Source organism: Haliaeetus albicilla, chromosome 18 (assembly GCF_947461875.1).
Source record: "Haliaeetus albicilla chromosome 18, bHalAlb1.1, whole genome shotgun sequence".
In the NCBI taxonomy this organism is placed as follows: domain Eukaryota; kingdom Metazoa; phylum Chordata; class Aves; order Accipitriformes; family Accipitridae; genus Haliaeetus; species Haliaeetus albicilla.
The window spans coordinates 30241304-30257884 of NC_091500.1; the positions used below are offsets into that span (position 1 = coordinate 30241304).

Below are 16581 nucleotides of genomic sequence, written 5' to 3' on the forward strand. Positions count from 1 at the left end.
CCCCCTCCCAGGGCCGGCGCAAGGCTCGAGACACCGCCAACACCAACCCACGCTCCTCGCAGCCCGGCCGTCCCGCGGCGGCTGCCGCGGTGCCCTGACCCGCAGGCAAAGCCGGACCCGCTCTCCGAGACGCCGCTGGCCCAGGGCCATGGGGGGATCCGGCACGGCTGCCTTGTTACACCATGGCCTCGTTATACCATGGCCTCGTTATAAAGCTCCTTTTGGCGATGCCACCCTCCACCTCCGCTACCAGGCAGCGCCCGCGCCGGCACCCAGCAGCAGTAACGGAGGGAGCAGGTGCCCCCGGCGCGGGGGGACGGGACGGGGGGGCTCGCGGCTCCTCGGTCACAAACCAGATTAGGAAGAGCTACAGGAAAGGAAAAGCTTAAAGAGCGTCCCAGTTACTTCTGTGTTGTATAAATTACATTTGGTCTGTAACTCGCGTTAGTCTCCTGTGTATGATATCATAACCACTGCTCTGTCCCGGTTCCGTCCTTGGTTGTTTTTTTTTTTTAGACTTTTTGTACAATAAAAAAATTTATATAGCCAAAAAGAAAAAAAAAAAAGGGAAAACTGCTGACAAATGCATTTTGCTTGGGTTACTGCACCCCACTCGCTGCCTTCCTGCCCCTCGCCCGGACCCAGCCCCTCGCTGGCACTGGATCCCAGGGCTGGCACCAGATCCCAGGGTCAGTGCCAGATTCCAGGGTTGGCCACACAGCATCCCCACCGGAGTGGAGATGGAGGAGGCCAGGTGGGGGCTTTGAGGGGCACAAGCAGCCCCGCTGTTCCTCAGGGGTCTTCACCCCACGTGCCAATCCCGGGACGGGCCCTCGGCTTCTCCATCCGCTCGCCCAGCTTCGCATGCCAGGTCCCTGCGTCACGGCAGCCCCCTGCACCCAATCCTGCCGTCCCCTTCCCATCTCTTCCCTTGAGAGCTCCTGGCCTGATCCGGCGACCCTGGCTCTGACCGGCTTGGGAAATGTTTCCTAATGCTTCTCATTTTTCCCACGCTCCCGATGCTGGCTGCGCACGACGGACAAGCGGATGAGAGGGGACGAAATCCGCCCTGATGCCCCGTGCCTGGCTTGGAGCCACTTGTGGCCAAGGACATTCCCGGGTTTATCTCCCAGCTGGGGCCAAACCACAGCCCCCCCCCGCTCTGAACATGCTTGCCCTTGCGCTTTGGCAGCCAACACCAAACCAACACCTTGAGAAACAGCCCAGGAGAACACAACCGCCCCCAAATTTGCTCAAACCCGTTGGGGAAGAATGTCCCCATCCCGGCAGCAGATGCGGAGGTGGCCTGTGCCCACCAGCGGGGGTGGGTTTGCCATATTCTACACCCCCCCCCCCAAGAGCCACAGCAAGGCTGAGCAAACCTGGGTGGGTTGACCCCGAGGATGGGATGGAGGACACCGGACAGGGATGGTGACACCCAGCACAGTGCTGGAGATACCCTGCATGGGACCACCATCTCCGGGCAATGGCGAGCCGCATCCCCCCCTCCCGGGGGGGGAGCCCCCCCGGGGGGGAGCCCCCCCTGCCCTCCCCCCGGCCCCCGCTTCCTCCCAGCGCAGCTCCCCGTTGTAAAGCTGAGATTTACAAGTGGCCCCAAGTGCCGGAGGAGCCGAGCTCAGGGGCAGCCTTTATGGAGCCTCATTAGGGGCTGCAGGTATGCCGAGAATGTCGCAGCTAATTACAGCTGTGGCCGGCGGGAGGGGACAGGGTGGGCAGCGGAGGGTGACTGCCTCCGGTGCTGGGGGAGCAGGGGGATGTTCTGGCACAGGCGAGGACCGGACAGGAGGGACAGAAGGATACACGGCTCCGGCACCGATTCTGGACCTGCTGGGGTCAGCTGGGTCCCAGGCCCTGCCGCCAGCGGCTCCGTGGACAATGGCCATTTTCCTGCTCCGGCCGAGGTCCTCCAGGAGATGCCGGGAAGCTGCTGCTCCTTCCGGCAGCACCCCAGCCCCCTCCACACCCCATCCCTGCCCTGCACCCCTCGCTCCTGCTGCGAGTCCCATCCGAGACCCCAGTCCCACCTTGGCCAAGAGCTTGCCGTGGGGCCATGGGCAGCTCCGGGCCGGGCTGAGGTCTTGGCTGTGGTCGAGGACAAGACGCCAAGTCCCTCCAACGCCAGAGCTGTTCCAGGGGGAGCTGCCTGCTCTGCCCCCTCCAGACTCGGCTTCCCCACGGATAAACCTCCGGGGGGTCTTCAGGACCCACAGGACGGCACCGAACCAGCAACCACGGGGCAGCGTGAACCACAACACGACGCACCGAGGGCAAGGACACCCCATACCCCAGCACAGCCCCGATTTCCCCGGCCCCAGGAGACAACGGCCAGCTCTGATGGGGAGGCTCGGCCATGGCATCCCCATTGCGACCAAGCCTCCGCTCTGCCCGCCGTCCCTCGGGGGCCATGGCCTCGGGGTCTGCCCTGGGTGGGGGGCCAGGCTGTGCCACCCACCCAGAGGGCTGCCAGAGGAACCGAGAGGTCCCGGGTGGGGGGGTTTGTTTGTTTGCTAACGAACGCTTGCTTTTGTTCTGGTCACATCTCCCCCGAGGCCACGGGGGCTGCACCCCACATCCCTGCTCCCCCCCCCCCCCCCCCCCGGCCATCCATCGGGTGACCTAATTCAGAGACCCAGGGGCAGGGCTGGGGGGGGGACAAATTAGGACAGGGACATCCGGACGACCACCCACAGCTGCACCACGACATACTATGGCTCCCCGAACCTTCCCCTCTGCCGCCTAACAAGACCGTCCGCATGCAACATTCACAGTAATTAAACCATCAACGGGGAGCTTGGCGGAGCTCCACCGGCCTCGCCGTGGCCCCGGGGGGAGACGCCAGAACCAGGGCGATTATCCGGGAGAGCTGGGCATGGTCCAGCCCCCCCACCGCCGGCGACAGGGCGGGATGCCGCGCTGCCGCAGAGACAGCGGGCAGGCAGCAGCATGGGTCCATGCCCGGCTCTGGGGACAAGGGTGGCTTGGCTCCCCCCTCCGTCAACGCCGCCGCTTGACTTCCAACCTGTAGTAGCAATGGGATTTTGATGCGATCCCAAAGATCCCCAAACCAGCCCAGGCTCAGGGCAGCATGTTGCTTGCAAGTAGGACCTGAGGCATCCCAATTCCCTGTGCCCCAGTGAGCACGGCCCTTACAGAGCCATCTCCTCCCTGGCTGCAGGGGTGCCTGGGCTGGAAAGGATTCAAGGGGATGGAGGCAGTGACCAGCCATCGCTCCTTTCCCAGCCAGCCTCCCACCACTGGAGAAAGGCGCTGTGGGATGGGAGCAACCAGCTGAGGAAGGTCAACACGCGGGCTCCTCCGGGAGAAGATGCACAAGACCGGGCAGTCGTGCAGTCGAGAGAGAAGAAGGTCTTCGCAGCAGTGGACCATGGCTACCTCCTGCGATGGAAACCCCCGCTTCAGCCCCATGGAGCCCTGCAGCGGGACCCAGCCCTGCCTCCACCACAACGGATTCAGGACATGCCAGATCCTGCAGTGCGGTCCTGGCTCCCAGCTGCGGGAACGGCGGCACTGAGCCAGGAGGGACACTGGCCACGCTCATGGGCTCCGGCACAAGTGCAGGTGGAGGGCGGCAGTGGGGGCTCGGTGCCGTCCCTCCTTGGGCTCGTCCACGCTTCCAGGGTCCACTCTTTTGTCTCCCGATTTTTGTGAATTTGAACAAAAGGCTTTTCCAAGCCCCCCACAGAGGATCTGGGGGCAAGAGGCTGTTGGGAGACGAGGACAGCGCAACTGGAAGGGACATGTTGGCACCGGAGTGCGCATCCCCCCCACTGCACACCTCGCTCCTCACCCCATTGTGCAAACCCCCCCTTTCTCCCTCTTGTCCCCCCCTCCCCGGCCTGACCTATCATCCCACTCGCATTTACAGCCCAAGCGTCTGCTGTGAAAAGTGACTTCATGCTGAATTTGGGCACCGCTCGGCGTTACCAGCTCTCACGCTGCAAGCTCCGGCCCTCCTTTTCTTTCGCTCGCTTTCCCACACTTTCCCCCGCTCATTGTGTGCCCGCTGCTTTTTTTCTTCCCCTATTCAGCCCAAATTAGTCACGAGCAGCCCCCAGCTTAGAGAGGAAAAATAAATTAGGTGGTGTTTTAAACACAGTGTGATTGGAATGATTCTCCCCTACACCCAGGAGGGGAAAGCCCGGCGGGTGAAAGATGCAGCGTCCTCTACAAAACAGCCCCCGGCACCTCCCCGGGGACGGGGGGGGACAGAGAGCGACGGGCTGGGGACACCGGCACATCCGCACAGAGCTCCCAATTTTGGTACCATGGCCAAGGGAAACTCATCCCCAACAAGGGGAGGAGACGGCGCGAGGGAAGAGGAGAAGACAAGATGCACATGTCACTTCACCGGCCCCAGGAGATCAGCCAGGACAGAAACACCACCAGGACCCCCCTGAGCAGAGGGGAGCGACCCAGGGAGGAGGACACGTGGCCAGGCAGGGCAGAAATGGGGCTGGGACCCCCACACTGCTCTGGTCCCCGGACCAGAAAGTGGAGCTGGTGGCAAAATCCGGAGTCCTCATTGCTGCCCTTGGCTCAGGGGGAAGGTGATAGCATCCCACCATCGGAGCCCAAGTCCCACGTGCCATCATCAACACTGCTGGAAGACAGGAGACAGCTCAGCCTACGGCAGCTTCTCGCCCTCCAAGCTCAGGATCCAGCCACCACCGACCTGCAGGCCCTGGAGAGCTCCTGGACCAGCAGCATCTCATGACATGGCAGTCCCCGGCATGTCCGGTCAGCTGGAACCCCGAAGCTCCAACACAGAGGGACCTGAAGCAAGCAGACACAGCAAAGCCAAGAGCTATCTGTGCTTCCCCTCAAGTTCTACAACGATCCTTGGTCTACAGCACCGAACCATTGGCTGTGAGAAGCGGTGACCACCCTGTATCTTGTACGTAGTCCCGATTTGGGTTACGGCTGGGTCCCAGCTCTGAAGAGCCTGCGCGGTTCCCCAGGGAAGCAAGGAGATTGGCATCCGAATGAAGCAGCAAGGTCAATCTGGAGAGGCGAGGCGGGGTTAGGACTTTGTCCAGGCCACAAGAAGTTAATGTTAGGACAATCTCTAACCGCTGGCGACGGCCTGGCCAGGCAGGGTCTCTGCCCCCCAGCCAGGGTCTCTGTCCCCCAGCCAGCCCCGTGCAGGCAGGAGCAGCCGTGGCCAAGTCTCCATCTGCTCCAGCTCCCTCCCGGCAGCACACTCCGGCCCCGAGCCTCAGCCGTGCCATGCATCAAACTGACAGATACCAGCATTGCCTTGGAGAAGCAGTTTTATTATGAAACCGAGAATGAAATGCAGTGTTTGCCCTGGCACACTACAAAACATTTCAAGCAAATAACCAGCAAAAAGATTGTGAGCCAAATAGAAAATACATCTTACAAAATCTGACATACAAAAAAAAAAAAATCAGAATAACGTTATTACATTAAATCAGGAAGGATCAAGGGAGCTTCAATTCACTCAGCCACTGACAACCCAAGACACACAACGTAACCCGGACCCCGTGGCTTTTAGCTGCCCTTTGGGAAAGTAAACAAACATCCAGGGTATTGCTTAGAGTCAACGAGGGCACATGGATGCAGTCAGACTGCAAACATTAATGGAACAGAAGCAGTTTGAAGACTTCTACGTTAAAAAATATATATATTGCTTATCAAGAATCAGGTATAAGCCTCTGAAAAGCTCGATTTGTACACACACCCGTTGTTCTCTAGCATCTTAAAGAACCAAGCATGGACAAGGCAAACATCTCTCCGGTAAGAAGTTACAGTCAGAAATAAGAATCCTAGGATGTCAGTCTTCAGACAAGAGAAGGATTTCAGCCACAATGCCCACCTAAAAATCCAAGCAGACAAACAGATTTCTGCTTACAGACAGATTTCTGCTTGCGCCTGGGGCCGAGGTATCCGTGGAGGGAAAGCTCTGCACAGGGTGGGAGATGCAGCAGGAACGAATGTTTGCGAGTGAAACTAATTCTCTAGGCAGGCAAAGGAGGAAAGGGCACCAGGCAGCTCCTCTCTGCCCCAGCGCTGCCAGTCCAACACCCCTGGCTTCGGGGTCCTACGCTTCTCCACTGCCACCACTTCTTCCACCCGCGCAAGCCACCCCGGGGAGTGGCTCTTTACAGCCCCCCAAGAACAAAGGTGCCATATGAAACACTAAAGCAGCAAGAAGCGCTTCACAAGCTGCGGCAGCGCTGCCTTTGGTGCGACTCAGCCAGATTTTTTCCGTAATTTCACTGAAACGGTTATGGATAATGCAGCAGAAGGAACCGTGTTCCTGCACAGCTACCAAGAACTTCCACACTCAAAACACAGGTCCCAGGATAACGCCGGTGCTCTCCTGCACTGCCTGGCAGCTCGGAGAAGACTGAGGCTTCTTCAGCAAGTCTGCGAGTTAAACCAGCTTGGCAGCTACTCTGAGGCAAAGAAAGGACAAGATAAAATCCAGCCTGAGAACAGACATCGGGCAAAACAATTCTGCTGGTTTGTCATTTAAGGAGAGAAATGTATCACTGACCTTCGAGGAACCTGGAAAATGTAGGTGAAACGCCATGAGACACAGAGGGCTTAGCAAGGCAGGATAAATGAAGCGGTGAGAACAGGCTCCATTTGCAAATGCATGGCTACATTTTCCTCCTCGTTTGAGGACACCAGTCTTGATCTAGGGTTAATCGGCAATTCTTGCTCTGACAATTCCCATTAGCCTCACCCTGGGAAGGAAGGCAGTCGTGAAACTGCCCCGCGTGTCAGCTATCACAGACGCCACTTCCATTTTTGAAAACATGAGACAATATAATTGAGAAAATCCTTCCCTGATGTTCAACCTGTCAGATCCTGGACGAGCCAGGGGTAAGATGCCAGAGATCCAGAGCAGGACTCACGCAATGCATCGTGCTCTCGAGACGAGGCGCGTTCTTATCCCAGCTGCTAGGAAGAGACCATGATACAGCTGAACCGTGGGGCCTGTTTTCACGGGGTGGAGGAGGAAAGGACCAGTGCAGTCTGAGAGGTGGAGACGGCATTCAATGGCAAACAGACAACAACCGGTCCTTGCATTAGCAGCATACTAGGAGTCCTTAAGCTAGAAAAGCAACTGCCGAGGGCAGAGCAAACCCTGCTCTACCTCCATTCCTCAGTGTTTTCCCTTCCTCATTGCACGGCAGACACCACGCTCCTACTGTTGCTCTATCTGCCTGTCTGTTTACCGGGCAGACTGTGGCTCTCCCCTGCACAGGTGTTTCCCAGCAGCACTAGGAGGGCACTGGGACACTCTCCATCTCTCCCTGCCGGATGATACCTCCGGTGCGAGCTGCTGCAAATGATCCCACCAGCAGCTGGGAAACCACCGGACCGCAGGACTGTGGGCTAACGGAGATGCACTGACAATAGTTTCTTCTTTTTGCTCAACTTTTCTTCATTTTTAAACGTCGTAACTTGAAAAAATAAGTAGAACAATCATACAACTACGGGGGATTCCCTGTCTACTCATCACTAAAACCTAGAGAAACAGTGTGGGAGTGAGAGAAAGTGGGGGGGAAAGAGAGAGAAAGAGTATGCACGCACTCGAGAGGCACACTGCAAATGGGCTGAAGCTAAAAAGGACCAGCATCAGACGATCCCAAAACGTTCTGCTCTTTTCCTCTTCTTTGCCTGCAAAGAGGAATTACAAGAAAAAAAAATCAAAACCAAAAAGAAACAAATTAACAAGTTCTTTAAAATCTCACACACAACCTGATGGAGAATTTATTAAAAATTTGGTATCAGTAACACCACCAGAGCTCGGCAGCTCTGGCCCCCTCCTGAGCGCACCGCCACCAAGTTAGTTCAAGGGAGCTACGAAGTTTTTCTTCTAACACTGGGACAAAGAGAGCCCCAAAATCAAGTAGCAGAAATATACAGTGCCTGAGATACAGTGCTGCCGAAGTCACTTCGTCTTGCTGGCAATGTGCTACAAAGGGGCTGAGCTGGGAACAATGCCTACTTCAGAGGCCTGGAAACCCTTCCAGGCAGTGGGGAGGTGGGAAATGTAAAAGGGCAAAGGGTTAACACTCTCCTATTCATGGAAAAGGTGAGAGGGACACACTAAAACGCATTAAATATACTATTGCGTCTCTCAGATATGCCTTTAAGCCGATACACGAGGGGCGTATAAATCTTAATTTTTAGCAGGATAAATAGCCCGGGGGCAACAGAAGCCCTAATCAAGAATCTCCAGGGGAAAGGTGCATTTGAGTGCACACAATACCAGTAAAAAGACCTTTTTGTTCCAGGCACAATCTCCAAGTGACCTAACGGAAAAGCATGGAATCCCTCGCCCAACCGCCCCCTCCGTGCGGGCCGGAGGGGCTCATTCTCCCATGCTCGGCAGAAGGCTGGGAACGCCGCTCCCCGCTTCATGCGGGGCAGCGTTTCTGCAGTAAACCCAAAACAAAACACACACAGACAAAAAAAGCCCCTAAACCCCACCTGAATTGTTGAGATTGCTCTTAGGAACCAAACAAAACCCACTTCTCGTCTGTCGAGCCCAGGAGCCATCTGGTTAAGCAGTTTCCAAGACCCAACACTCGCCCTGCCGCAACCTTTGCCATTTGATTGTTAACGCAGGAGTCCCCACCCTGGAGGGGTCCCTTTGTCCCCAAGAGAGGGGTCCCCAACTCTGGCTGATCCACACTGGAGCCATATTTACGTGGCACCATAGGTGCGTATGGCACTCCCCACCTAACTTAATGTAGGAGCTACCGCACCGGAGCACAGCCTGCATGGTGACTTGGAACAATTTGAAGCAGAAGAAAGCATAAAAGTACATAAAAGAGCACAAAATTGCCCTGAGGACCTTACAAATTTAAAAGATGGGCCAAAACCACAGAGGACAGAACAAAGCATAGAGGAGAAAAAGCTGGAAACAGGGTCAGCATCTCAATCCTCATTATATTGTAGAGTCTCCAGGGATTTATTGATGAAGACCTACAATAGCATCCAAGGGGAAGCAGAGGGTCCAGAAGCATCCAGGACACAGGGAGTTACAGAGTACAAGGAGCAGAGAGAGAGTCAGCCAGCTCAAACCAAGGGGAGGGGGAACCAAGGTGGGAGAAACTGGAGTAGAGCAGATGTGCCCCCCACCTCTTCTGGAAGCATCTACGCCATCCTGCAAGAGGAGGAGCTGGATGCCAACACATGCTGGCACGCTCCTGTGGCTTGGTAGACTCCAGAGCGGCCTATTTCCAGGAGGAGCCAGGGGAAAAGCCGCAACAGATCGGATGGCAGAAGCTCATCATTGCTCACTGCCAAGGCAAACAGGCTGAGTGGCCATGGGAGCGCACCCACCCACAGCTCGGGGTCAGTCCCACGCTAGCCCGGGGGACTTGATGCCGAGTGAGGTCCCAGGTGTGCAGAGTCATGCTGCCACCCCTGGGACCATCACTGCTCCCCTCAGCATCCCCGGCTGCTCCCCATCTGCTTAGAAAAAGGTTTTACCTCTGTGTCCTCTGTAGCTCCAGCCCCAGCAGAACTCGTTACAATGCCAAACCGCTCCTTTCTCTTCTTCAGTTTCTCATCTTCTTCACTCTGGCACAAAGAAGGACGAAGATTTATTTTGGTGGCAATGCCCCAGAGCACTCGTTTAATGGTAAATCGTGTTCCTCCTACCCCCACTCCTCCCACAGTCGGTTACCAGAGCACCTGCTAAAAGAGCTGGGACAAGGCAGCAGAGACACCGAGAGCAGAGCAGGCTTCTCCTCTGCCTTGGCAAAGTGCACTGTCTGTAGGGGATGCACTGCACGTGCCAGAGAAGAGCTCCTGCAGAGCACGTCAGATAACAAGGATGGCTCTGGTCCTTCAGCAGTGATCAATGAAGACACACAAAGGCAGCGTCCACCTACCAGCCTGTGTGCCTCAAATAAAACCACAGCCCCCTTCAAGCCTGCCCATCGTTACAGCACCGTATCGTCTTTGCTCTGAATTTCTTCATGCCCAAACGTGAGCATGATGGAGGACGGTGGAAGGAAAGGATAGACGCTCGTCACAGGTACTGCAACAGGGTGCAGGTGGGCACGTGCAAAGGAAAATCCAGCCTCAGCAGCCAGAACCTCACCTTTGTCTGGATGTGGTCTAGGAAGGATTTGGGGGAAGCATTTACAGCTGTCACAGGGACCTTCGTAATGCCCTTGGGAAAGCGAGCGGCAGGAACCTGATGCCCACCCCTGTGGTAGATGCTGTGCTGTGCTGCTTCTCTCGGAAACATTCCCATTTGGAGATGGAAGCCCAGCACTCACCCTATCTTCCTAAGTCTTATTTCATTTATTTCCAGCCCGCAAGCAAATTTCTACTGATGTTTCCCAGCACCTTCCAATCCCTGTTTCTCAAGGTCCTCCAAAAAACCTGGAGGCTTTTTACCTCCGCTGCCATCACTCACGCTGATGTCCTGATCGCCAGTAATAGCCAAACCCATCATTGCCCATAAAAGCCTCAACACATCCATTTTCTGTAGATTTATTCCCACCTCTGGCTGTTTTGTGCCTTTTTCAGGCCATTTCTACAGTTAAGGCTGCCCAATTACTTTGCTGGGCTCGCACCAGTTCTCTCTCCCCTGTTATTAAGTACATCTCGGAGCTCTCACCCCCATAACCCCATCCACTACATCTTGTTAACCATGGGAGTACGGCTTACAAGCAGACTCTCGCTCGCTGAAGGGTCCCCATCCGTGCCGCCCTGATGCATGGCATCCCACCGCCTTGGGGAACCAGAGGTACCAATGCCATTGCCTGGGGTTTATAGCAAGGGGCAGCAGGCAGGAGAACAGGAGCACCGTTTCCAAGAAAATGCACTTCAAGTCCCAGTGCTCCACCTGGATCAACTGGAATTAGCTGGCCAAGCAGAGGAATCAAGCTGGACACTTATTGGTTTAAGCTCAAGGTCATAAACCACACCATCAGCAGCCAAATTTGACCAAGAGTGGCACTGGGCACCCTGTTAGCAAGCAGCGGGGTAACCTCGCTGTGTCAATACCTTACATAAATGAGGCTGCAGCGACCCGCTCAGCACTATTACTTCTGACACAGACATGTGTTGTGGCAACAGGGCTGGCCAAGGTGTTTGAACTGAAAACTCTGAGGTTCTCACAAGCTCCAGCTCTGTAGGAAGCCGCCAGCAGCCATGTCCCAAACACATTTGATTCCCCCTGTGCGTTACAGCCCCTCACTGCAGGGACTGCTGCTGAACACCACGGCAAGTGCTGGCAGCCCCGCCGAGCCTGCAGCTTAACCTTCCTTCCCAGAAATTCTCTGCGCAAGACTGTTTTGAAGACGGCTCTGTCATGAGGACATAGCCACCCTCACCCACCTGCTCTGTTCTGCTGGTCCTCCTTTCCGTGGTTTGATAGCAAAGCTATGAGCAAAGCTTAAATCACCCTCAGCATTCCCTGCCCTCCCCAGCCTCATGTCACGGAGGTGGATAGAGGAGGACAGAAGGTACACATCTGTCCTAGGCTCTTGTAGTGGAGCAGCCGAGAGCTCTCTCCCAATCCAGCACCCAATCCAGGTTAGGATGGCTCCAGCTTTCAGGAAGAAGCAACATCCCAGAAAAGCAGTGAAACTTGAGGGTTGTGAACAAAGGACGCTGGGAGGGATTATCATCACGGGGACAGGGAAGGGAAGGAAAAGTTGCTCGCTGGAGCAGCACGACATACATGCAAACCGCGGCCAAAGAAAATCCAACCTGCGCATTAGCAACAACATTAAACAAACAGGCTCTTAAAAACCACCACTGCTGTCTGCGTGGTGTAAATCCCATGAGCAAAAGGATGGCCCCAAAGCCACTTTCAAGCAGAAAAGCGCTGTGTCTTTAATAAAAGGACATGGGAGACTCCCAGGGACTGCACCAAGCTGTAGGTTTTTATTTATTTTTTCGGTAAGCCACCCCCATGCCTCCCGCCCCCACCACTGCCCTGCAGGGAAAGCACATAACCGTCCTACTAAATCAACACGGTCCTAATGATCTCGCTCACTTGACCCCCTAGCACGACAGTGTCAGATGCAAACACGCGTACAATAAACTTCACTCCATCTTTAGCTTCTCGCTGACAGGTTTTGATTCATGGGGTGCTGAAACCCATCTGAGGAAAATTACCTCTATCAAAACGCTGCTATCTCTGCATCTATCAACCCCTGGTAGTGCCCCGGGGCCGTGCTCCAGCGTGCAAATGGGTGCACCAACATCTGCAGGGAAAGCTGACCTTTCTGGCAGGATGTCAGATTTATTTTCTAACCTTACTATTTCTAGGCTTGTTCCCTTTGCACTCATGCCACGATAGTTATTTTGTAGTTTGTCTAAAAAAAAAAAAAAAAAAAAGGGGGGGGGGTGGAGGAAAGAAGAGGAAAAAAAGCTTTTATGAAGGAGTCCAAGCCCTGAAGCTAAAGTCTTTCCTGTGATCTGGTAACAAGGAAGCATTTACACAAGGGTATCGATATATTTGCACTGCGCTGTATGCAATCCCAAAGCTTTAATTTTGACCCCTAAATTTCATCTGTGGGACCACAGGGCACTGGCACAGCTCCCCGTGGGGCTGTTGCCAGTAACAGCATCCCACCACCATGGGAATCTGCCTCGGGATCTGCTTCCTCTCTGCGCGAGATCCGGGCTCCCTCCTCATCTGGAGTGCCCAGTCTAAACCCTACAGACTCCAGGCACCGAGGGACAGACTCTGCACCACCTGAGGCAGAATCAGGCACCTCTGTCCCCACGGCTGATGTCCCCAAGCTGCTGCCTACCCTCTTCCACGCAGGGAACAGGGAAGCAAGGAAAGGGGGCTCACCCCTCCACACCCCAGCATTTCAACAAGCCCCATGCAACATCCGGAGGAACATCGGGCTTCAAGCAATATTTTTTGTTTTCTTGAAGCAAGTGACACAAGTGGGGAGCTCCCCGGTGTGCATGGGAAGAGGTCTCAAAGGGCAAGAGGGGCTGCACAGCTCCAGACTGGAAGAGTGCCTGTCAGCAGCAATTAAATCCAGGTTTAATGGCTTGTCCTCTGGCTCATACCGCTTACTCCCAAAAGAGAGAAGGATCCATTTAAAAACTGGATCATTCCCTCTCTCCTGGGAGAAGGCAGAAGTGCTACTGCTGGTGCTGGAAGAGTTAATGCCAAAAGGCATGAATTCGTGGTTTCCATGGTGCACAGAGCTCTGGCACTCACGGCTGCCCAGCCAACAGAGCAGATCCCAGCTCGGGGCAGGCAGAGCCCAGCCGGTTACCTTTGAACACCCCACAGGAGCTCCCTGCAAGGCAGATCTCAGCCCTTCGTTGGCAGCGAGCTTGCCACTCTCCTCTCCCACCTGAGCTCGGCAAGCTGCAAGCAGCAATTCCTACAGCAGTAGAATAAGCAGCCACAGCAGCAGCGCTCTGGTGTGATGTTCTGGTTAACTTACCCACAGGACTCAAACTTTCATGGAGGGGAAAACCCCGCCACTGGCCTTGCTCTTAAAGGGCGGACAAAAATTGATCCCAGATCACCTAGAAGCATCTTAGTGCCTTTAGTGTTCAGGCCAAGAAGCAGGAGGGCCACCCTCGGCCCCCAGCGCCTACAACCTTGTAATAAATGACTCGTCATGAGCATCTCTGATCCCTGCACTGAGCAAGCTGCTGCAAAGGACAAGGCCAGCAAGGCCCCACCATCCATTCACACATCCCGCTCTGGGCTCACAGCACCCAGGTCTCAGACATGTAGATTAAACAGCAGTTGCTCCACATGTGTGCTATGAAATGAGACTTCAGGAGTAATGTCAGGCTCATCCCAAGCAGCTGGGTAGGGAGAAGGATGAAGAATCGACCTGGCTTTCCAGGCGACCCTGGCACAGGTTCAGACCAGGGAAAAGGGACCAACGCACGGGAGATACTCCACATGTTCAGCTGTCATCTGCAGCTATGCCGTTGTCAGATCACAGCTCACTGCCCCAGTTTGGCCAGGCTCATTGCGCAGTAACAGCCACGTAAAAGGTAAGGCAACAGCCTTCTTCAAAGGGGCAGCTCCCCGATGTGCAGGGAAATGACTTGCTCAGTGCACCCACTCTGTATTTCAAAAGCCCGCGTTGCTGTGAAATCTCTGCCCCCGAGGCCAAGTTTCATGCTGCATGGGCAGAGTGCTTCTTTCTCCGCCGATTAAAGCATCCCCAGGAGGAAACTGCTCTGGATTGGCAGATGAAGCCTGGAGTATCCTCATCACAAATGCAGAGAGACAGACACAAGCCTCCATAATCGCATCCTCAGTGTTTTCATTCTTGGAGAATGGAAGGGTGTGTGCCCACATGGGTGTATAAAAACGGACCCTTCTGGTCACTCTCCTGTATCTCACTGCAGCATGACGGATGGCAGGATGAAAAGCAGAGCCCCGAGGCTTTCAGGCGATGGTAGATTAATGATGACATGGCCTTGACCTCCAAAAGGTAAAGGTTATGAAACACTCAAGGGTAACTGGGCTTCCAATTTCATACCCGGAGGGTGAATGACAGCAACCGATGGTTTTATTCTCAGAAACACTCCAATCCTAGGACGCACAGCTGTCGCCCACCACCTTTTTGAAATTCATCTCAACGTATTTATTCCTCCTGTTTCTTTCCCCTCGCAGGCTCTGAGTGCTGCTAAGTCCTTCTGGAGTCGATGTTCCCATACACCAGCAAGCGTTCAGCAGGGGACAGGAAGCAAGAAGGAAGCCCAAGGTTTATACTGAAATATTCCACATGCGCCTTACACCCCTTCCCATTTCCATCCACAAAATTGCCTTTCACACAGGAGATCTTCGCCTCATAGCACAGAGCAGGGTGCAGGCACAAGGAGCAATGCTGCATTTCACACTCCACTCCTCCAAAAGCCCAACAAAATGCAGAGGTGATCTCCAGCTGCCCCTTTCAACCCAAGTCAGCACAGCTCTTTCATCTCCAACAGCACTTAATGCTCCCAGCTCAGATTTGGAGCTGGTCACAGAGGGATACACGCTGAGACTGAGCCAGCAGAGATAGCCGCAGCCTTTCTCCAAAGACCGCCAACATGAGGACTCCACTTAGATTAGATACATGCAGCAGGAATATACATTAAAGTTCCTATCACACTCCTTATACAAACAGTGTGTTAGAAGGACCCTCTATTCTGCTGCCATGGAAGAATGTCTTCTAAACAGCACAGCTTATACAAAATTATGCCACGCAGGCAGATCCAAGGGCCTCAACGCATTTCAGAAACATCAAACACAGCTTTATCTCCACAGAAAAGAGACACCAGAGCCCCAGCGCCCGGGCTCAACTTGGGGATTCAGAGAAATGTCCCATTCGCTGACTCACAGCAAGACGGGGCAACATCCAACACATCTGGGTCACCGATGGCCTCACTCAAACACACCCCAGGCCAGCCTATGACCCTGGAAAATCTGCACACTCCTTGCTGTCTCTTCTGGTACTAGATTACAGAATTAGTCCACAAAGTCACCTAAAGTTAGAGCAAAGCTTGATCTTCTGGCTTAATTAATCTGTTAAAAACCTGCTGTAAGTGCCTGGGACAAGTCTAGTGCAAGAACAGACCAAGTTGCAGGTCTCTGAAGATCTTTATTTACAAAAGGAGATGGGAAGCATCAAGAGCACGAGTTGTTTAAAACGCTGTGCCTGTTCTGGCTGTAGACCAGAAAGGTCCTGATTTACTCATTCACACTAATGAAGCCTGAGCAACACAGGGTCACTGACTGGCTGCTTTCTTGGACTAACCTTAGCAACGTTTTTTTTTTTGTTTGGTTGGTTTTTTTACACAAGCTAAAGGAAACAGGCAACTGCAAGCTGGCTCCTCATCCTTTCTTCCAACATATATCTTGGAAAACAGGCTGGGAAAAACACCATCTGACTGCAGTGTTTCTCTGTGCACCGTGTTGGGCAGGAGCCGCAACAGCCAGCGGTTCTGAGGTTTCTCTGTGTCAAGACACCATGGTTTTCACAGTTAGAAGTTTATGCTCACCTCAAACGGGATCAGCAGGGGAGGAAGAGAAGAAAGTCACAGACATGTGCTAAGAGTACACCTGCAACTCTCCCAGCGCTGAGTTGAAAAGCATTCTTCGACTTCGACGTCAAGGATGAAACAAACATGTCAGGAATGCTGCACAGCCAAGTGAAGGAGACGCATTTCAGGTGCACCACAAGGCAAAGGGCCTCAGAAGGGGCTTTTTATCTCTTTGCACCCGCCAAACAGCATCTTAAATATCATATGGCATTTACAGAGGCTCTTCTCTCCTAAAGTTCACTGGCCCCAGCGTGGGAAGGCTTTGAGGCGAGCCCCCGTGTTCGGCATAGACCCCAGGAGCATGTTTAAGAGCGATACACCTGGCTCTGGAATGGGAGGCCGGCAGAGTTAAAGCCACTTGGCAGAGCAAGAGAGTTTTCCCTCAAAGAGTCCAGCTGTTATTAAAAAGAGGCAATCGGGCGATGACTAAACATGATTTGAATTGCACATTAGCCCCAGATTTAAAAAAAAAAAATCCATTCTATTCAAACCCAACAAGCGCAAAAA

At 54.2% G+C, this 16581-nt stretch overlaps 1 protein-coding gene across 4 annotated transcripts in view; it reads right to left on the minus strand.

Moving 5' to 3' along the window:
* Window positions 1-5294: 5294 nt before the first annotated feature.
* SARNP (SAP domain containing ribonucleoprotein) overlaps window positions 5295-16581 on the minus strand; it is a 32102-nt gene continuing 20815 nt past the window's right edge. For 2 of the 4 annotated variants that reach the window (XM_069806418.1, XM_069806416.1), the window contains 2 exons: window positions 9520-9609; window positions 5295-7695 (listed from right to left, as the gene is read on the minus strand). In XM_069806418.1, the coding sequence (XP_069662519.1) occupies window positions 7654-7695; window positions 9520-9609 (132 nt within the window). In that variant the 3' untranslated portion in view covers window positions 5295-7653. The remainder of the gene's footprint in view (window positions 7696-9519; window positions 9610-16581) is intronic. The other 2 variants (XR_011328675.1, XM_069806417.1) reach the window with 2 other exon arrangements.